The 23,426-nt window shown below is 36.4% G+C and overlaps 1 protein-coding gene across 2 annotated transcripts in view; it reads right to left on the reverse strand.

Moving 5' to 3' along the window:
- PDE1A (phosphodiesterase 1A) overlaps positions 1 to 23,426 on the reverse strand; it is a 322,799-nt gene that overhangs the window by 49,951 nt on the left and 249,422 nt on the right. For both annotated transcript variants that reach the window (XM_014784666.2, XM_087434959.1), the window contains exons 5-9: positions 21,040 to 21,156; positions 20,031 to 20,171; positions 11,617 to 11,717; positions 3,369 to 3,494; positions 52 to 153 (exon numbers count right to left, since the gene is read on the reverse strand). In XM_014784666.2, the coding sequence (XP_014640152.2) occupies positions 52 to 153; positions 3,369 to 3,494; positions 11,617 to 11,717; positions 20,031 to 20,171; positions 21,040 to 21,156 (587 nt within the window). The remainder of the gene's footprint in view (positions 1 to 51; positions 154 to 3,368; positions 3,495 to 11,616; positions 11,718 to 20,030; positions 20,172 to 21,039; positions 21,157 to 23,426) is intronic.

Here is a 23,426-nt window from a genome sequence, read left to right on the forward strand (position 1 = left end):
TTCTGAGTCCAAGCCCGTGGAACTTTAACACGACAAAAGAAAATAACCTACCCTTCAGGCTGCTGCAAACTGTTTCTTATATTTTTAATTTGCTGGAAGTGACCTGACATGTCTGTAGACAAAACCATTTCAATCACTAGGTTCCGAAGATCCCTGTGGAGTCATTAAAAAGAGAAACATTTATTTGGCCCTTTATTGTTCTCAAGAGGAAGATTTCCTTAAATATCACTAATCACATTTTATTTTTCTTAATGGATATGAGCACATGAGCACAAAAGATGCTACTTTTTAAATGTAAAAGAACTCACAAAAGTTTGATGTTATTTCACCCTTTAACTCTTTTGGCTTCAGGAAGCTGCCAAGAGAGTGATCTGTGAATGATGCTGTTTACCATCTCCCCTTAAAGAACTGGATGCTCTCCCCTCCCACACTCACACCCCTCCCCTACTCATAATTCCTAGATATTGTTTTTTCTATCTGAAAGGATCCTAACCAATTTTAAAGAAAAACTATTCTAAGTGCAGAATTTGCTGTTAATAAAACCACCACTATTTATTCAGGGTTTACTCAGTTCAGGCAGTGTTCTAAGTGCGTTTATATTAGAGGGTATTGTTATTTGCCACCGGAGGAGATTGAGTCAGTTGCCCAGTCCCACAGCTAGTTCACAGCAGAGACAAGATTCAACCCCAACCTCCCACTCCCAAAGCTGACACGTGGACCACTCCACTGTGCCGACCTTGCATCGTAAGAACCCCAGAAAAACCAAGACACTAAAGTAAGTGGAGATTCTCTGTTTAAGCTTTTGGGACCCTGATTCTACAAGTCCTAGACAGAGCTATTGGTACTATTGAAATTTTAACCAAGACGTTGTAAATACAGTGACCATATCACAAAGCCAATGCACGAATAACCCATTCTCACACTGAGCGGGAGATAAGTCACCCCAGCAAAGGCTCACATGCTCTACAATTCATTGCTTGCTCAGTGCAGATAGGTAGAAAAGTCACTTACACTGGAAATCAGATTTTGTGTTCATTCTGTGGCATGGCCAGTAGAGTAAGCTTAATTAAACATATGTGGTAAACTTGAATTATGATCTTGTGTCAAAGATATTTTACCTAAAGATGATCTGACTGAATGATATCTTTTTAAAACAACCACATTTTGGAGGTTCTTGCTGAAAATCATGGGTGCTAAAAATTGGATTTTTACATGGCAGTCATGAGAAATCAACACTGATTACTGTTCATGCTATTGGATAGCTTGCTTAGAATACTTTTAGCTAAATATTAAGGGAATGGAAGCTATTAAAGATAATTCATAAAACTATTCTCAATTACATTTTTTCTCTGAAATTATGAAGAGACCTATATTACAATAGCAACTGATCAAAATATTCACGTTAAGTAAGGAAAAACGAGACAAAAGTTCTATGAAATCTATAAAATTTAATAAATACATTGTGCTTTGCAGATGTGATCAGTAAATGCTAGATATTATCAATAATCGACTAATAATATATCAATAAACTAGGCGAAATAGTGCACAAGGGAAATGTTCCTTTATTCATGAATTTCTCTTGCCAAAATGTTTTAATTATTGCATTTATGGTTGCTAAAATTACTTTAAGAAATAAACAGATATACAAACAGAAAGCCTACAAGTTTTTAAAAAGCTAGCCATATTTTAATTCTTGGTAAAACATTATGAAGTTTATACTAGCAAATAGATCTTTTGTAGCTTTTTGGAAACAGTATTGGATCTATTAAATTCTACAATCTACATGATGTTATAGTATTTGCCAAAACAATTCTATCAAAACATTCAATTAGGATAACTCTGAGAAGTTACTATACAGAAATTTACAAAATATTACAGGAATAAATTATTAGAATAAACTATTAAAGATTTTAAAGGACAAAATATAATAAGCAAAAAATCACACTGAAATAGCAATAGAATCAACTTTGAGAAGAAAAAAGGTTAATTCAAAGGAATAACAAAAAAAACTTAATATTATAAATGTTACCTCTGGGAATGAGAATCACTGAAGAAGAAATAAATTAATACCCTAGATGTAATCAGTCGATCTCTGGGACCTGAGGAAATACTTCCAAACTCGTATCCCTGCGTCTACCTTTGCCCTGCTATTCTCCACACAGCCCCGCAGTGGTCGATTTTAAATCCCTTTACAATTAGATCCTGGTCTTCCTAGTCTGGAAACCCTCTTGGGCTATTGTCTCCTGCGGAATAAAATGAAAGGCCTGCACTGGATTCCCAAAACTAGTGCCTCCTTCCCCCACCAGAGAGCTTTTGCTACCGTTGCAAAAGCCGCCTTGAAAAGCCAGGAAGCTTGAAGAACCATGGGAAATTAGGACTTGTTTTAAACCCTAAATTAACTTCTTATTTATTTATTTATGTATTTATTTATTTGTTTGTTTAAAGGCAGTTCTTGATCGTATGTTGCTTCTTTTTCTTTGAACATTTCTTTTTACCTTGATTTAAAGAAAAAAAAAATCTCATATTTGCATTTGAATGGGAACATGTTCAGGCCATTAACTGATTTTTAACAAGATCTTTGTTAAAGATCTTTTCTTTTTAGTCTAAGTAGGTCCCATAAAATATTAGGAACATATTTACACTAAAAAATTTCCATATTTATCTTAAATTCATGTTTAACTGGACATCTTTTATTTTTATTTGCTAAATCTGGCAACCCTATACTCAAATGACAGGGATGATGACGACCTAAGGATCAAGAAGAAAGGAAGAAAGGTTATGCGGAGTGTGGGGGTGCAGCTTGTTATTTTTCCCTACACGGCAACAAGCATCATCGTTCCATGTAATTTTTTTTTTAAGCAGACAGATGCCTTAGAGAAACATACAAGATTTCCCTCTGTACCTAGGTCTTTTTAGTATATTATATTTATGTTTTTTCCTCAAATAGTGAATTCTTTGTTTTTTAAAAAAGCTAAACTTCACATATAGAAAAGTGATATATGAAAGAATCAGTTTGACACTAAAATTTTGAATTTATGTAAGAACACATATTGGTACATTTGAGCAGAGCTCCATTCCAGAGAGTATGTAATTGCGTATCTTAAGGTATTTGTTGTGTGGTGTGTGGTCTTACAGATTGGCTATGATGCATATAGATATTGAATTGGCCTGGAAATGGTTCTGCTCCATCTAACAGAGCCCGGCCCCCAAAGTCTAGGCACTAATCCTTCTCAGAGTTATCCAGTCAAGGGGAACTGAGTTTGTAATGTGAGTAAGGGATTGACTTTCATCTGTTTTCTTCATTTTAAAGCATATAATTTAACTTTTTCCTGAAATTAAATTTCCTCTAGGTTTCCTCTGAAACTCACCTCCAGTCATCTTTGGATAAATTGACCAAGACATTCATTTCCTCTTCTTGCATAAGTCGATAAGCTGCGCTCACATGGTGATTCTCAAGGACAGAGCGATCGTTATACAAAATGGCAACATCTGACCTAAGAATTAAAAACAAAGTGTCCAGTAGAGGAATTCCTTAGACTTCATGAATGTCTAATAAAAATACTAAAGTCACAAGGCATCTCATCAGTAAAAATCCTATAATTAAATACCTAAACTTTTAGAAGTACTTAGTTTTCTTTTTTTACAGTATGATAATTTTTTTTAAATGGACTGTGTTTCTAGAGCAGTTTTATGTTCACAGAAGTATTGAGCAGAAGCCATATACCCCTTTGCTCCACACATGCACAGCTTCCCCCATTATCAACATCCCCTACCAGAGTGGTACATTTGTTACAATTGATGGATCTACATTGAACATTGTTATCAGAGTTCATAGTTTTCATTAGGATTCACTCTCGGTGGTATACAGTCTATGAGTTAAGACAAATGTATAATGACATGTAGCCACCATTATAGTATCATACAGAGTATTTTCATTCCCATAGAAATCTCTGCTCTGCCAATTCATCCCTCTCACCTCGTAAATCCCTGGTAACCACTGATCTTTTCATTGTCTCCAAAGTTTTGCCTTTTCTAGAATGTCATATAGTTGGAATCATACAATATGTAGCCTTTTCAGACTGGTTTCTTACACTTAGTAATATGCATACAAGGTTCTCCCATATCTCTTCATGGCTTGATAGCTCAATTCTTTTGAGCTCTGAATAATCCATTGTCGATGTATCACAGTTTATATATCCATTCACCTACTGAATGACATCTTGGCTGCTTCCAAGTTTTGGCCATTGTGAATAAAGCTATCAACATCAGCATGCAGGTTTTCATATGGACATATGTTTTCAACTTGTTTGGGTAAATACCAAGGAGTGTGATTGCTGGATCATATGGTAAGAGTATGTTTAGTTTTATAAGAAACCACCAAAATGTCTTCCAAAGTGTCTATACCATTTTGCATTCCCACCAGTGATGCATGTGTGTTCCTGTTGCTCCACAGCCTCTGTAGCATGTGGTATTGTCAGTGTTCCGGTTTTTGGCCATTTCAATAGATGTCTAGTGATATCCCATTGCTGTTTAATTTGCATTTGCCTGATGACATATAATGTTGAGCATCTTTTCATATGCTAATTTGCCATCTGTATAGCTTCTTTGGTGAGGTATCTGTTAAGGCCTGTTTTTCAATCAGGTTATTTATTTACTTTCCTTTTTTTTTTTTTTTTTGTGAGGAAGATCAGCCCTGAGCTAACATCCATGCCAATCCTCCCTTTTGCTGAGGAAGACTGGCCCTGAGCTAACATCCATGCCTATCTTCCTCCACTCTATGTGGGATGCCGCCATAGTATGGCCTGACAAGCGGTGCTTCGGTGCGTGCCTGGGATCCCAACCAGGCGCCAGCAGCGGAGCATGCGCACTTAACCGCTATGCCATGGGGCCGGCCCCATAATCAGGTTGTTTATTTTCTTATTTTATTGAATTTTAAGAGTCTTTGTATATTTTGCATGACAGTCTTTTTTCAGATGTATCTTTTGCAAATATTTTCTCCCACTCTTTAGCTGCTCTTCTAATTCTTTTGATGTTGCCTTTCACAGAGTATAAGTTTTTAATTTTAATGAAGTCCAGCTTATTGATTATTTCTTTCATGAATTGTGCCTGGTGCTGTATCTAAAAAGTCACTGCCACACCAAAGATATTCTAGGTTTTCTCCTATTTTATCTTCTAGGAGTTCTATAGTTTTGCACTTTACATTTAGGTCTATCATCAATTTGAGTTAATTTTTGTGAAGAGTTTAAAGTCTGTGTCTAGATTCATTTTTTTGCATGTAGATGTCCAGTTGTTCCAGCACCATTTGTTAAAAGACTGTCTTTGCTCCATTGTATTGCCTTTGCTCCTTTGTCAAAGATCAGTTGACCATATTTATGTAAGTATATTTCTGTGCTCTCTATTCTATTCTCTTGGCCTATTTGTCTATTCTTTTGCCAATACCACTTTGTCTTGATTACTGTAGCTTAATAGTAAGTCTTGAAGTTGGATAGTGTCAATTCTCCAACTTCGTTCTCCTTCAATATTGAGTTGGCTATTCTGGGTCTTTTACCTCTCTGTATAAACTTTAAATCCGTTTGTCAATATCCACAAAATAACTTGCTGGGAGTTTGATTGGGATTGCATTGAATCTATAGATTAAGTTGAGAAGAACTGACATCTTTACAATATTGAGTCTTCCTATTCATGAACATAGAATATCTCTCCATTTATTTAGTTATTCTTTGAATTCTTTCATCAGAGTTTTGTAGTTTTCCTCATATACATCTTATACATATTTTGTTAGATATATACCTAAGTATTTCAATATTTTTGATGCTAATGTAAATGATACTGTGATTTTTAATTTCAAATTCCACCTGTTCATTGCTGGTATATAGGAAAGTGACTGACTTTAAGTATTAACCTTGTATCTTGCAAACCTGCTATAATTGCTTATTAGTTCTAGAAGTTTTTTGGTCCATTCTTTTGGATTTTCTACATAGACTATCAGGTCATCTGCAAACAAAGGCAGTTTTATGTCCTACTTCCCAATCTGTGTACCTTTTGTTTCCTTTTCTTGTCTTATTGCATTAGCTAGGATTTCCAGTATGATGTTGAAAAGCAGCAGTGAGAGGGGACATCCTTGCCTTGTGCCTGATCTTAGTGGAAAGTTTCAAGTTTCTCACTATTAAGTATGATGTCAGCTGTAGGTTTTTCATAGATATTGTTTATCAGGTTGAGGAAGTTCCCCTCTAGTCCTAATTTACTGAGCATTTTTATCATGAATGGGTGTTGGATTTTGTCAAATGCTTTTTCTGCATCTTGATATAATCATGTGATTTTTCTTCTTTAGCCTGTTGATATGATGGATTACCTTAATTGATTTTTGAATGTTGAACCTGGGGAGACATTCCACTTGGTCATGGTGCTTAATTTCCTTTTTTTTTTTTTTTTTTTTAAGATTTTATTTATTTTATTTTTCCCCCCAAAGCCCCAGTGGATAGTTGTATGTCGTAGCTGCACATCCTTCTAGTTGCTGTATGCGGGACTCGGCCTCAGGATGAACGGAGAAGTGGTGCCTCGATGCGCACCCGGGATCCGAACCCGGGCCACCAGCATCGCAGCGCGCACACTTAACCACCAAGCCACAGGGCCGGCCCTTAATTTCCTTTTAATTCTTATAGTTTAAATGTGTTTATGCCTTTTTCTTTCAATTTGTAATCCAGATACCTATCAGATAATCTAGATATGCCAAAGAGAAAAAAAATTACCTAACATCCTCATTCAATCAGTAATGAATCAATCTCTTTGTATCCATTCCAGATAGTTAATTACCACCACTAGTTCCTTGGACTAAAATTACTTTGGGTAGAGGGCACAGGGGATAACGAAAATCTCTTGGTCTATTTATGAATCTAGTTTTTTCTCCTTTATAATGTTGTGATTCAATTTGAATATTATAGGTCCTCTAGCATTAAATTAAATTGGGGAAACCATTTTTTTAAACAAAACAAAATACATGTCTCACTACCAATTTATAACAGACATGGCATTTTAAAATGATGTATTCATCAAGGGAAGGTTTTTATTTCTGACCGATCTATATTTTCAGATCATTTGATCATCAAATAAACTACTTCAAGTTGCATTGTTGAAGTTGATATCCTAGCATAAAGTGTGAAATATTCCAAGCATTCTCAGATCTGCATAATGGAGTCATTGCCCCATCTTCCTCTATCCTCTTAGGATGCCGGATCATTTTGCAAGTGTGGAATGGAAACTGAGCCACTATGTTCGATGTATTAAAATGGTGAACCCATCCACAGAAACTGGCAATTTGGAGGTACGTAACAAAAATAGCAAAAGGAAAGCCAAGTTGAAACATGTAGCACTTCCTCCAACACCCATGCTCCTCTCACATTTCCTTCCTCCCGGTAGACACATGCTCTGTCAGAACTAAAACTGCCTCGCTAAGACTTACCATTTCAGGCTTTTCAGTGGGCAGAGACCTAGTTATAACCTAGCACTGACCTTACCACTGAATTTTTACCAAAGAGTAGAAAGGACAAATAAAAGAAAGAACTAAAGAAATCTGGCTTTTGTTGCAAGCAATCTATTTGAGATCTGTATCTAATAGTTGGCCAGATAAGCCAAGCTTGATTTTTAACCTAACATAGGTTAGTTTAATGACCTATTAGGCAATAGAATAATTACTTCCTCTTTTGTTTCCAGCACGATCATAAAAGTGGGATGACTATGTAGATAACTGATAGCACATATCTCCAAAATAGATTTTTTTTTAATCTCAGCCATGGCCTAAAAATTCCTTAACTAATAATCATAGCTCAATACACAGAAAACTGAACTAGGAAAGCATACATGGAATCCTTGTTTGAGAGAGAATTAAATAGATCTTGCCCAAGTATCTCCAGAAGATCACTGAGATCATAAGAAAAACTGTGATTTGCAAATCACATGTCATTTGTATCATATGACCTCAAATCTAGCCATGGCAGTTTTGTCAGAGTTATTACATGATATGGCTCCAAGTATCACTGTTTCTTCCTCTCAGCAACAAGCAAAGATGTGTTTTTGAACCAGATTTAATTGTAGCAAAGTATGTACAATTTTGTCTCATAAATCCAATAAGATGCTGAGAATACAGCACGGTCTTAACGTATGAGATAGTCTTTGACTGCTAAGAAAAGAATAAAACTCTAAGCAACATCCAGTGTCCATGGTAACGTAGCTTGGCATTTTCTCTTCACAAAGAAGAAATTATTTCTGTTTATTTATACTTTCAAGGATTTCATGAATTATAATGTCTGTATTGAACTCAAACCTAGACTTGTACTATGTTCTAAATTATTTTTCAGTCATTTTGCATTATCCAGTAAATAGGTTTTCATATTAGAAAAGCACTCTAAATCCAAGTAACAATGAATAATATAAAATACAATAAAATTATTGATATCAGTGACATAAGACCTTATTTCTCCTTGGACAAAATGTGAAGCCAATAGTGAGAATTTGCACAAGCACTTTATATTGTTGCATGTGTGGTCATTACAACGTTTTTGTTCATAGAATTTTCAAGTTCTTGTAGAATTAATCCATTAAATAATTGATCCTGATAGACAATTTATAAGAAGATAAGTAAAATACTAGGCCTTTTTTTCCACTTTTTATATAGTTTTTTAGTATAAAATTGGAAAAAATGTATTCTTCTTTCTTCTCCTCCCTCTGCTTCTCCTTCCCCTCCTCCTTCTATGCCTCTTCCTTCTTCTCCTACTTTTTCTCTTCCTCCTCCTCCTTCTTCTTCTCCATCTCTTTCTCCTTCTCTGTAGTCCAAAGTATAAGTAAATTGGGACTCTTCCTCCAGTTGTAATTGAATGGTAAAAGGAGAAAGCTAGAAGTCATGATCTAACACTGCTGCTAGAGAAGGCTAGTCCATTGCCTTCACTTTTCAAAGCAGTAGGAGCAAGAAGTGTTCACTGGTAACAAATCACTTGCTCCCTTCTCCAACTCCTAAAACTGCTATCCTATACAGGGCCCAGCTCAGTAATAAGCTGTCGTCAATTAAAATCTCACTCATTATGGATTCGGTGAATGTAGAAGAGCCTTCAATAAGCAGAAATGATCTGCATGGTCTACCTTTCCTTTGATGTGTGATACAAATAAAAACAAAACAACTCCCTATACTCTGAAAATTTGTAGGCTGTAACATCCCTGCCACACAACCAGACTTCAAGGTCTACCTTTTCCCTTCATGCTCTGTCAATCTGGGGTACTCTGGGGATAGACAGAATGCCTTTCCCAATATTTCATTGTTTGAATTTCAACTCTTCATCTATCTCCATCAAGGGGCTATCATTTCTAAAGCCATTCCATCTCAGTGTATAAAAGTTGGAAATATCATGCATCTGTCTCTGGCCATGGAAGCAGTGTTAAGTAGACTGAATTGAGAGCGTGTCCCTCTTCTCAGGTTCTCAATCCTGCCACTGCCATTGGCAGACTATGTGCATATAAATAGGTTATTTCACCTCTCCTGATCTTTGTTTTCTCTTCTTAGACTGTGAGGCTTAGACCAGATGATCCACGATGTGGGTCTCAGTCATTTGGGGATCCCTTGAAGCTCTAAAATATCTAATATTTCAATAAAATGTTTCTCTGCTCCCCATATCAAAACAATAACTTCCTATAGCTGGAAAATCAGTTGTTATAAATATTGTTACTAAAAACAAATGAACAGACCACACAAAAACCTGCATATGAGCCTTTATAGTAGCTTTACTCATAGTGGCCAAAACTTGGAAGCAACAAAGATATCTTTCAATAAGTGAATAAGTAAACAAACTGGTACATCCATACAATGGAATATTATTCTTCAGTGAAAAAAAGTGAGCTATCAAGCCTTGAAAAGACATAGAGGAACCTTAAATGTATATTACTAAGTGAAAGAATCCAGTCTGATTCATATTGTATGATTTCAAAGAATCATATTGTATGATTTCAACCATATGACACTTCAGAAAAGCAAAACTATAGAGACATTAACAAGATCAATGGTTGTCACAAGTAAAGAGGGAGGGAGAGAGGAATGAAAAGGTGAAGCACAGGGAACTTTTAGAGTAGTGAAACTATTGTGTATGATATCATAATGGTGGATACATGGCATTATGCATTTGTAAAACCCATACAATGTATAACACAAAGACCAAATCCTAATGTACAAACTACAGACTTTAGTTAATAATATGGTATCAATATTGGTTCATCAGTCATAACAAATGTACCACTCTGATGCGAAATGTTAAGAACAAGGGAAACTGTGTGGTGGGGGGAGGGAATATATGAGAACTGTATACTTTCTGTTCAGTTTTTCTGTAAATCTAAACCTGCTCTAAGAAATAAAGTCTATTAATTTAAAAAGTGAATAAAAAATAACTAAGTTTAAATTTCCCTCAACAAGAATAAAGATTTCTACAATAGTTCCAGACAGACATCAGTCTCTCAACTTACATCTCCATCTTAAGTATCTCTGACTAGTGAAAGACTTATAGGAATTTCAGGATCCTATGCATATTAAAGAGAGTTGGATCCTGATGAGTCCTAGACCAAATTCTGCTTCCCAGGCACTGAGATCTCTGTACAACCAAAAAGATCTTAGAGTACCTTCCTGTTATGAACTGAACTGTGTTCCCCCAAAATTTATATGTTGAAGTCCTAACCCCTATTACCTTAGAATGTGGCTATATTTAGAAATAAGGCCTTTAAAGAGGTAATTAAGATTAAATAAGGTCATAAGGGTGAGGCCCTAATGCAATATGACTGATGTCCTTATAAGAAGAGAAAGAGACACCAGGGACGCTCACACACAGAGGAAAGGCCATGTGAGGACCCAGGAAGACGGCAGCCATCTGCAAGCCAAGAAGAGAGGCCTCAGAAGAAACCAAATCTGCTGGCACTTTGATCTTAGACTTCTAGTCTCTAGAACTGTGAGAAAATTTCTATTTAAACCACCAATTTGTAGTGTTTTGTGAAGACAGCCCTAGTAGACTAATACACCCCCACTCTGGTGTTTTGATTATAATAATTGCCATTATCACCATCTGGTGATATCATAATTTAGCGATTAAATGATTCTAATAATTGTGATTATCATATCTGGTGATTAAAAAATTTCATATTCCAATTATTTTAAATTTAACACTTCATACTAACCTGGAAATAAGATTTCTTTGATTTAGATCTTTTTCTCAGAAGTGCTATTTTATTACTTTCAAATACATAATGATACCAAATTGATGCCTTAAACAATATGTTGCAAGATTTTTCTCAGTGAGTAAATGTCTGACTTGTGATAGTTCAGAGTGTAAGTTCTGGGCAGAAAGAAATTATCTTACACATTTTTATGTTCTTTAAATAGCTAAATATGCCACCAAATATATACAAGTTTCCTGATAAACAATACTTGATTGATGTGTTTGCATGTTAAGGAATTTTCCTAAAATCCACTAAACCTACTCTTATTAGACATCTTCATTATTATTTTTAAATCCTCCTAAAAACAACTAATATGCAGGAAAATAAATTTCAAGTTTTAACTTGGAAAAGTTAATACTTTCTCTAACTTACCTTGTCTGAATATGAAAGTTGTTTGTGGTTCCCGTATGCTCATAATCATGAATGGCAGCGGCAAAGACTGTTGCTAAAATTTCCAGCTCAGTGAGCCAGTGCTGGTAAATTAAAAAAAGATTCCATTATATTAGAAAGCAGAGGGCTTGTTGTCTTTCTACAAAAAAGATTTTCAGTGCACCCAATATAAGCAATCATATAAAATTGTTTTTACTGATTTTAAAAAATTTTTTCTTCCTATTTCACTTCCATTAATTGTGCTTAATGGATGCTTAACGAGGTCAATGATTGTTTCACGGGTTGTAAGTTTAAAGTCCAGACATTATAATTTTCCTTGCTAACTGGAAAAAGAGTAATTTTCTATTATGTAAAAGGTAACCCTGACTGGATTTTAAACTCACAGCCTTACCAATTTGAGTTCTCATGAAATCACTCAGAGTTTAGTGATTTTTAACATATAGTTTATACATCATTAAAATTTCTTTTAGCTTAACTTTTGTAAAAGACCCTACTATGAGAAAATTCTCCATCTAAGAGTTGAAAATATTCACTTTGCTCATTAGAGAAACCGAATTATTATTTTTTTTTGTGAGGAAGATCAGCCCTGAGCTAACATCTGATGCCAATCTTCCTCTTTTCTCTGAGGAACACTGGCCCTGAGCTAACATCCGTGCCTGTCTTCCTCTACTTTATATGGGACGCCACCACAGCATGGCTCAACAAGCAGTGCGTCGGTGTGTGCCTAGGATTCGAACCAGCGAACCCCGGGCTGCCGCAGCTGAGCTCGAGCACTTAACCGCTTGCGCCAGTGGGCTGGCCCCCGCGAATTAGTTTTTATATTTAAAGATTTAGACGTTTCTAAGATTTACCAAATTTGCTATTCATAACACATGTATTCTATGTGCAATTAAACTTAATAACAGTGAAAGAACAAATGGTTTCACATAAAATCCAGGCCACCTGCTTCATATACATTGATCTTTTTTGTTATCAATGGGATGGCTTAACAAAATTTCTCTACTATTATTAGGTAATTCAATAGTTGATTCATCACATTTTGCATAACACTTTTACTGCGCTGTCCAATATGATAATCACATGTGACTATTTAAATTAAAAATAAATAAAATTAAGTTCACTTTCCCAGTCACAGTAACCACATTTCAACTACCTGATAGTCACGTCACAAGTGGTTACCATATAGAATAGTGCAGATACAAACCATTTCCATCATCACAGAAAGTTCTTTTGGACAGTGCTACAAGTAGGTAGTATTGGATGATAAGAATGGAGGATCCAAAATTATATGGAGCTTATTCACAGTGGTTTTATTCCATACACTTGAAACAATTAAAGACCTTGCACAAAGCAACAGGAAAATATAAGGTAAACTACATGCATACTTGATAAAAAGTCACAGAATAAAGGTGCAATAGAAGGGCAGAGAGAGAGGATGTCTATTTGGTGGCAGTGGATCTTGGAAGAAGGATGGACAAAGATTGGTAGCTAAATGTAAGATTGGGAACAGAGAGATTCTAAATAGAAAGAACAAATGTAGAATGATACTATAGAGGCCTGTATGGAAATTGAATTGCCAATAGTACAATCGTGTTGGAAAGTCAAGTGAAGTGGGGTTGAAAAGAGAGTGTAGAGTACGGGAAAGAGTTGATAGACTACTTTGATTAGAACTGATGAATTTGGATTTTGTATAAAAGGCAAGAGGGAGCCATTGTAGGTCCATGAGTCAAAAAACGAAGGAGGTGACAACTGTTGAGTCTCATAGTTGCCAAAGGCATCGTCTTATTAATCTTTGCTCCTTTCACATAACCTATCATGGTATTTGGCACATAGTAGGAACTTAATATTTCTCTGTTAAATTGAACTTCACCAGTTTTGCATTAGGAGGAGCTTTGGGTAGTGGGAAGAGACTGTGGAATCAGGCAACCCTGGTTTTAAATCTTTGTTCATCCTCAAGCAAATAAGTTATTTACCCTCTCAGCCACAGTTCCCATGAAAATAGAATTAGTGATCATTCCCCTGTGGAGTTTAAAAGAAGTTTAAAGCTAATGTATGCACTGTGCCTATCACAAGTATTGTCATATAATAAATAGAGAATCATGGCATTTTACTGGACTTACTACCTTAAATACATTGATTAAGGCATTGAAGCTGGAAAATAATAGTGAGCTAACATATCTTTAGTGATTGCAATTCAAGAATAAATGCCTCACAGTTGGATTAGAAGCAGAAATCATTTTCAGAACCAAAGCGAGTTGATATAACAAGCTTTCCTGTGTTTATAGGTGCATTTAATTGTGAATCATTAAAAGGAAGAATATGACCTTATTAAAACCCTTTTAATAAGTGGGACGGAGCCTGCAATGTCCCCGGTGAGACTCCATGAAATGAATGGCAATTGAAGTTAAACCAGTTTTTGTACCCTCAGAAACCCATTGTTTTGTTAAAAAAAAATTGTTCCTAGAAAAAAAAGCACCCATTTTCTTAAGTATTTCCTGTTGGTTATATCTAAGATTTACAGATTTAACTGATTTTTAAAAATGCAATGTTCAATATCTACCACAATAATATAGAATATAAAGCTCTAATTGTAGAAAAAATTAAATTATGAAATCAGAGATGGATTTTAATTACAGATTGTCTTGTAAGTATTTAAAATTATCTTTCTAGCTATCAAAATTGATTATATATGTTTCCTGTTTTTAATCTCATTAATCTCTGCCTCCCATATTGTACCTCCTCCATGAATCCCTCTTATTTATTGCCACACTATAATCTTAATAATTAAGTTACATTATAAAGTAGTTTAGGAAGAGAGAAACAATGAACTTTTACACTTAATTGAAAAATACATCTATTTTATATTAAAGTAGAATTTTAGGCTGATCTTTTCGCTCTTTATTTGCTGATTCATTGTATGCTGGTGTCCAATGAGAATTCTAACTCAGAAAATGGATGCTTAAATTCATACGTTTTGTAAATGATTCATGAGGACAAGCCAGAGGGAATGAGGCTGAATCATACCACTCTTCCCAACTAGAACAGTCGTCCGTACATAACCTAGGTTCTTCTGATTCCTAATGGGCAGAAATAAAGGGTTAAAATGATGACTCATGAGCAATGCAGACACTGCGCTTCATCCACACTGCAGGTTGCATTTTGCCTAGAGAAATGCTCATGTAGATTTGCTCTAAAATGGGAAGTCCTCAAATTATATCATAGGGAGGTGTTGACTGCCATTAATAGCATGTACAATGATGATGGAAAGAAAGGAGAAGGAACTAACATTAACTAGACATTTTAGTTAGATGGTCTCATTTAATTTTTTTAACAACCTTATTTATCATTTTCTAGGTAAATATTTTTATCTTTATTTGGCAGACAACAAAGCTGAGTCCTGAAGAAGTGAATCAACCTGCCAAAGGTCACATAGCTCTCAAGTGATAGAGCAGGAATTCACCCCAAAATCTATCTGATTCCAAAGTTTCTGTTCCTTCCACAGATCACAATATTCCTTCTATGGATGACAATAGCATTCATTAATCAAAGGAACACATTAGTCTTAGGTTTCAAAAGCAGAATTTCTAGATAATTTAACTGGATATATTGATGGGTAGAAGCTAATAGAGCTTCGATTTAAGACATAATGTAATTTTCATATCTGAATTATTCAGTGTTTGTGTGTGTTTGTGCGATAGAGAAAGTATATCTGTGTTTGTATAGGGCTGGGAGAATTTTAGGTCAGAAAATCTCATTGGCCTATTGGTTCCTGGTGTGTCTAAAGAGCATAATTAACAAATCTTTTAGCCTAAATTATAGCGTTGTACCCTTTTTTCCTCTATCTCTTTGAATAGGCTGAAGTAGTTTGCTATAATTTACCCAGTATAGAAAGAAAGTATATTATAATAATATTAATACATAATACACATAAGTTAATATAATATAATACGTTCATAATAATTTTTATTGACATTAGGGTATGTGCTAATAGCTACTATGTCTCAGGAACTAGGTTAGGTACTTTACATATATAACATCATTGACTCCTCACTGTTGTACTACAAGGTAGTTGGTATCACTAACCACATTGTAGTGACAAGGGAACCAAGGTAGAGAGTGACTGAGCTAGAAATTGGGGAAGTAGGGTTTCAAACCTACGTGTGATTGCCTTGAAGGCCCACTTTCCACTCTGCCAAACAGTGTTGTATGGGAAGCCATTTACAAGAACAGAATGTCCACGTAGTTTGTAGAATAGAGACATAGTGGCAAATTTTCTGTAGATTGATTGGAGAAAAATTGAGTCATTCTAGAGTGTGGGAGGCTATTTCTGGGTGTAGTCAGTGGACTACAAGTTCCAAAGGAAATAGACTTCAAGCCATCTCTCTTCTACTCTTAGATTAGAGAGAACACAGTGCCAGGAGCCCTGAAATGCAAATGTTCCCTTGCCAAGGCCCTTGGATCATTTCATATCCAAGGAGACATTTGGAGGTGGCTTGGCAGCACTCAGTGAAGAATTTGCTCTTTAGCAAATGGATTGAGCTACCACACACCATTGTCACTGTGGCACAGGACTACAAGTTAATTAAGTGACAAAACAGAGAGAGGGAGACAGAGAGTGTACAGCATCAACTCTCCCCTGCACTGCCTACTCCCAGGCCTGAAGGTGTTCCCTATGACATTAAAAAACTAAAGGACAATGGCTTCATTACAATGGCAATGGTTCTCTGAATATTTTGCAGGTGACAGACTGCATTAGTCACCTGACAGTGTTGGGTTGTTCCTGTAGTGCTCCATAAATGTCACACTGATAAGACCATCCTGACACAGCAGGGCATCAACTAAAATGCTAAAGTAAGTGACCCAGCCTTCTCTATATCAAATCTGAGGGGTTTCAGCTAAATGAGTATTTCTATAATGCTTTGTATGGTTCAAAGAACCAACACATTCATATACATGAAAATTAATACTCACTTACCACCACTTGTTCATCTAAAGAAAACCTTGTTAAAAGAGCTTTCCAAAAACTGTCAAGCTGGCAGTGTAACCCAGTTTTGAGAAAATAGTCCATTAATTTGTAAATTCATTTTGCCTTTCCTTTCACCATCTATCATAAAATTTCTCATTACTCCTTTTAGTTTAAATGTATTTTCCTGATCCCAGACAACACTGACAGTCTCCCACTAGACTATTTTTGTAATAGCCAAACTAAGGAGTGAGTAAAGAGCCCACTGATACTTTTTTCCCGAAGGATGAGTCAAATTGGAAACAAGTTTCCAAACCAAACCTGCTAAAGTAGAGTGAAGCTATATTTACAATTAGTAAGTCATGGTCCTTTCAAAACGTAACTATGTGATCTTTATTAACAACTTCAACTTTCTAGGGGTCATGCCAGGCTGGGCCAGATCTCCTCCCTCTTCCAGAGAAATTGAAATGGCTTGTTATATCCTGGAACAAATCTTCCTTGCAAATCTGAGGGTAAAGTCACACTGTGGATTTGAATTTCTCTCTTTACTCACTAATACAGCATCCCTCATCTCTTCAATGTCACCTTCAGAACAGAGGTTCTGAAGCTGGAATAGGAGACTTTTATTTGTCTCCCTTTACATTTGCGGCAAAAAAAAAAAAAGTACTTGAGCAGAAAAGTATATTAAAATAATGAAATCCTGGTTACCTCCCAGCTTGAAATGGCATATATCTCTCATTGCACTTCATAATGAAAGTGGATATTTTATTATACTGAAGTAGGCATTACTTTTCCATTCCATCTTGTTCTGAGGAAACTTAATCAGTCCAGTTTCCATTCCAGAGTAACACTTAAATATTTCATTTTTCAGTTAACTTTTTCAAAGCTACAGAATTCAGGAAAGAAGAAATGCCAAACACTTGAAATGAAAATCACCTCACTAGCAGATTCAAGACCAAGGCTTTACAAAGGAAAAAGCAGGCAGCTCTAACCAGGAAGATGTTGAAGCAACTTTTTAAGTGTAACAGCATTTGGGGCTGTCAGGAGACACTGTTTTCCACACTAATTGCCATGCGTATCAAACCAAGCGAAAGCAAAGAGTTCAAGAAACAGCTGTAACAATAAAGCCTCATTAAACCAAAAGAGCTTGAAAAGAATTTCTGTGTGTGTGTGTATGTGAACACATGCTAGAAAGAGAAATGAGTTTAAAGAATGTTCCATATACTACTTTTAAAAAGCTTACAGTATTTTATTTTTTTATTCTTTTATTTGTTTATTTTTTTGTGAGGAAGATCAGCCCTGAGCTATCATCTGTTGCCAATCCTCCTCTTTTTGCTGAAGAAGACTGGCCCTGGGCTAACATCCGTGCCCATCTTACTCCACTTTATATAGGAGGCCGCCACAGCATGGCTTGACAAGCGATGCGTTGGTGCACGCCCCAGATCCGAACCCTGGGCCGCCGCAGCAGAGCGTGCGCACTTAACCGCTACGCCACTAGGTTGGCCCCCGCTCACAACATTTTAAAGTTATATCTTTGAATGTTTGAGTTGCTACTTGTTATTGGTAACCTCTACTTCCTTCCTTTAAATGTCAAGTCAGACTCTTGGAATGAATGGTGAGTAAACTTCAACCAAAGACCAAGCCCAGCCATGACTGCATTTGATCTAGCCCAATGGGCACACTTACACCTTGTCAGTGATGCCCACACGTACACCTTAAAACAGGAAAACACAAGGTACAAGGTTAACAACACACAGTTCAGCCTTCTAAAAGGTCACAAGAGGGTCATGCCACTGCATTGGTGAAGGTTTTTGAGATTTCTGCCTCCCTCCCAAATAGGACTTAACTCCTATTATTATATTACTTTGTAATCTTGTCATAGAATGCATATTTCTATTGAATTGGTGGTGAGATTCTAAGAAAATCCTTTATTAAAAGCCTTGCTGAGCTCCCAGCCATTAGCCATTGTCAATGCCAGCCATATGCATGAACCATTGTGGATGTCTTGCCCAGTGATGTCCTCAGATGTCTTCAGCTGTAGTTGCTAGCTGATCGAAATCACATGAGAGACCCCAGGTGAGAACTTTCTAGTTGGGACATTTCTAACCACAGACCCTTGAGAGATATTAATAAATTATTGTTTTAAGCCACTAAGTTTTGGAGTAGTCTGCTTTGCAGCAACAGATAATTGGAACATGGGGCAGGAGTGCGATCTGAGTCCAAAGCTTGATGGATCTGCAACATTTTGGAGGCAAAGAAAGACGGAGAAGAGGAATAGACAATTTCTTCAATCATCATATGAGACACTATCAGATGAATCAAAGCAAATAGATGTTATATGTAGCAAACAACTATAGTTTCTTGGGCAAAAATGAAATAATGATGAAAATTTTCTGTATGCAATAAACTTGGAGAATCATGTACCTGTTAAAAGTTTTCAAGATCTTCAGGATAACTTACTGTGGCCCTAAGGGCTTTGCTTAGGACCAGGTTAGGAATACAGTCTCTGGTGTAGAAAGATGAGGTATTAAGAATCTCTGGGCTCCAAAGAGTACTAGCTACATAGATCTGAGTGCCAATGACCCTTGCCTATAGAAAAGGGTGGCTTCTGAAATCTAAACAGGTCAGCAATGCGTATTATGTGGTTTGGCGAAACATTCTACTGACATGTACTTTATGGCACTGCTTCAGCCTAGGTTGACACACGAGGAATCAAGAAGGTACTAAGATTTGGGGATCTCACATGGCTTACCCCCATTTGAACCCACTTCAGTTTGGAACCTTCAGAAGGAAGAGCTGCTCCTCCCTTTTCAGCTTTTGGGAGTCATTCTAAGCTCTGAGACGTTACAAACATTCCAGGCAGTCTCAGAGTTCCTATCATCCACTCATTGTTGTCCCAGGATTTGCACTGCTGAATTATTTATTTACTTAAGCAGTGATTCATTCAGATGCAAAGAAGAGAAAGGAGAAATTGGAAAAATTCACGTGAATAATTTCCAAAATCCCTATTAGGATTTGATTGTGATTAGCAACACAAGAAAAACAGAAAAAGCTACTGAGTTCACCTTGGAAGAACATGATGATATGAGGGAGGAGCACTATAACTTTTATCCCAAAGACTTTTTCTCTAGGTCACTTTTTTTTTTTTTTTTTTGGTTGATTCCTATTGGAAAAGGAATTTACAAGAAAAAGGTTCTATAGTCCAAATTTTGGAAAATTTGCAGTATATTTTCATTTGCATCTGGGAATCTTTTTTTCCAGAGATAAAATACTTTTTGAAAAATGTGTATTATGAATAACTCATCAGCCCTCAAAAATCCAAGCATTATTACTACTTGTAATACTTCTATGGCGTTAAAGAGACAATGGAAACTTAGGAGAATGGAATTTGATGTTCCAAACTAACAAACTTCAGTTACAAAGACTTTCTTACCATGATACCTGTATGAAGCATTATGTAATGCACAGTTTGAGTGACATCAGCTGCGTGAATCAAATTGTGATAAGGATTTTTGTATTTGCTGTAACCAACTTCTAAAGCTTCTGCAAAGGAAATTAGGCAAGAAACAGGAATCTGCAAAAAGTAATAATTATGATTATATTGTGACCAAAGGAGTAGCACTAAATCAACATGAGCAAACAATGCTGGGGAGGGGACACAACAGTGAGTCAGATGTGGGCAGTAGTTTCTTGAAGTTAAATGTGGACAGTTCTGAAAAACTACTTCATTAACCTGTTACCTTTCAATTCTGAGAAAGATTTTAACCCCCAAGTGTCTAACTAAGATAGATGAAATAACAGTCTTACCCGTATTGTCATCATTAAATGTTTATATCTTCCAGAGTCAAGTCAGAAGGCTGGTTCTTAAAAGGGTAAAATTTCCCAATTACAATTGGAGAAGTCTCATTTTTCTGTCCATAATACAAGGGGTCAAAATAAATGACCTCCCAGTACCTTCTAGCTCTAAAAATGCCATGATTGCACAGGTAATGATGAAAGGTACAGGCTGTAGAGTGCTCAGAAATCTGGACCAAATCTGTTGCTTAGATGGCTCTAAATGAAGTTAATTAGAAGCCCTTTCATTTCAGTTTAAGAAAAGCTGCCAATAAAGGTTCATTCTGTGTTTTAGGAACACAGAAGATCATATTTCTTTAAAACACAGCTTTCAATCTCTGCATGACTGTTCTAGAAGTAATTTAGGGGGATGTTTGTATCTTGTTGGAATGAGGCTATAATGGCCTCATGATATCCAAGTGGATATATAGCCATGTCAGCAAGCTGCGGAGAGTGGCTATATCACGTGGTGAACTCATCCCCCTTGTTCTGTGACCTGCCAACTAGAAACATTATAAAATGCATTGATTAATGACTTGTTCCACATTTGCATTCTTATTCAGATAGCTAATTCTAAGAGCATTTCACTTTTGTTCCACATTTCTGACCTTGAAACGGTTGATAAGATCGTATCTGGTAAACAGTTCATAAATCATAAACTTCAGACTGTGTTCTCCACTTGCTTCATTTAAGGCGAATACATCAAAAGACCATTTATCAACATCCTATAGAAGAAAAAAGTAGATACTTTAGTAGCAATATCATATAGTTCTGTTTCTCTCTATGAAAAATTCATGGAAAGATTAGGCATAGTACATCCAGCAGGTCAGATTTCAATTCAGCACTCAAACTACATTTTTACCAGCATCTGATAGGACAAGGCCACTTAGTATCCATGGGTCTACAAAAATGAGGCCATAATGTGTAATGTAGTGCAAAGATCTTCCCCTTAATCCCAGGGTGGTCAAAATTGTTGTAATAAACCTGATAACACTATAATACTGCCCTTATCCTTAATCTCTCTCCAAATTCATGCCATAAATCATTTTCCCAGAGTGGGCCTCATTTTAAGGTAGAATTACACCTCTTTTAAGGGGTGTGATGTCAATTGTCATAGAGGAAGGGTAGCTCCAATTTCTCTTTCCCACCCACCCACCTTCTCCATTGCTTGAAATTCCACCACAACAGTTAGTAATTTGGTTTAAAGTTTTGATTTTTGTGTGTGTGTGTGTGAGGAAGATCAACCCTGAGCTAACATCCGATGCCAATCCTCCTCTTTTTTGCTGAGGAAGATTGGCCCTGGACTAATACCTGTGCCCATCTTCCTCTACTTTATATGGGACGCCACCACAGCATGGCTTGACAAGCAGTGCATCTATGCATGCCCGGAATCCAAACCTGTGAACCCCAGGCCACCGAAGCGGATCGCGCGCAATTAACTGCTGCACCACCGGGCTGGCCCGTAAAGTTTTGATATTTTATGTCTTCTTTTAAGTTGCAAATGCCCTAGAGAGATAGAGTATATACTACCTTACTACTCACTCTAACCTCGGCGGAGTCATTTATACTTTCCTCCAAGGACAGATGGTAAGGAAATGAAGTGGTCTTTCGACTGAAGATGAGGAGAGAATTTTGGCATTTCAGGCAATATGCTAGGGAAGTGGTCAGGCCTTTGGGAAACAGCTACCCTTGGAATGTATCCCTGACAGTGGGAGAGAGGGTAGTGAGCAGGTATGCCAGTCCAGCTGCCTCATGATTTTTGCTTAAGGTAATTCCAAGGTGAGAACTTGCAGAGGAGTCCATGAAATGGACTTGCAGCAAATGACGTCTGTCCTATACACTAAGGAGGTTGTCACGTAAACTTTGAGCTCCAACATTAAATAAGTCACTGAAATTAAAAAATCTAAAGACAGCAGTCAGTTCTAATGATTATCGGAAACTATTAACAAAAAAGGTCTAGTGTTTACACACACAGCAGATTCAGTATTAACAGTAAGTGGGCAACCTTAAAGCTATGCATTAATTTTGAATTTGAGCGGGTACTTTTAGAACTTCACTCATATAACACATTTTTACGGAGGCCAACTGTCCGTGCTATAACACGCTGAAACTAAACTGAAAATCTGATAAAAAGTATTCAGGGCCGGCCATGTGGCCTAGGGGTTAAGTTCAGTGTGCTCTGCTTTGGCGGCCCAGGTTCAGATCTTGGGCGCGGACCTACACTACTGGTCGGCAGCCATGCTGCAGCGGTGACCCGCATACAAAATAGAGGAAGATTGGCACAGATGTTAGCTCAGGGAGAATCTTCCTCAGCCAAAAAAAAAAAAAAAAAAAAAGTATTCAGTGTCTTTTAAAAATACTTATTTTGAAAAATAATAATAACAGCTTCAAAGAGTATTTTTAATCACTTGGAAAGACCAGTGAAATATTTTTTGCTTTGCTTGTGAAATTCCTGGCATTTGGCCCAGATTTGATCCCCAAACATTTGCTTTATCTGTTTGTAAATTTAAAATCTCTAAAAGTTCTGTTAGAAGGCATTTTACCACCAGTAAAGCTCAAAGGAGGCCAACAAATCTTTTATCAAATTCCAAAGCTAACAGAGAAGAATTAGTTCAGATTGTTACAAGGCTGCTATTTGCAGTTCCTGCGAGGGGTTTCCCACTGAGTGAAAGGTTAGCTCTCCATTTCTTGGGGATTTTTATCAACAATGATGATTTACATTTGTACACTACTACAGATACTTGACTTTTATGTGGTCAGAGTGAAAACAAACAAGAGAAAGGTATCTCAGGAAATAAGAATTATTTAACTAAAAATATTTTTTACTTAGTGACAGTTCCTCCCTCAACTTGTTAGTTCATATGTTTTCTCTACACCACATTTTAGAAAAACTTTTAGATTCTCTCATACCGAGATATTTTGTTAGTTGGTTTTAAGCGCAGTTTCTTAAAATGAATAAAATAAAAATGAGTAATTTTCTTGCCCATAATTGAGG

This window comes from Ceratotherium simum, chromosome 9 (assembly GCF_057802395.1).
Source record: "Ceratotherium simum simum isolate JZ-2026a chromosome 9, ASM5780239v1, whole genome shotgun sequence".
Taxonomy (NCBI): domain Eukaryota; kingdom Metazoa; phylum Chordata; class Mammalia; order Perissodactyla; family Rhinocerotidae; genus Ceratotherium; species Ceratotherium simum.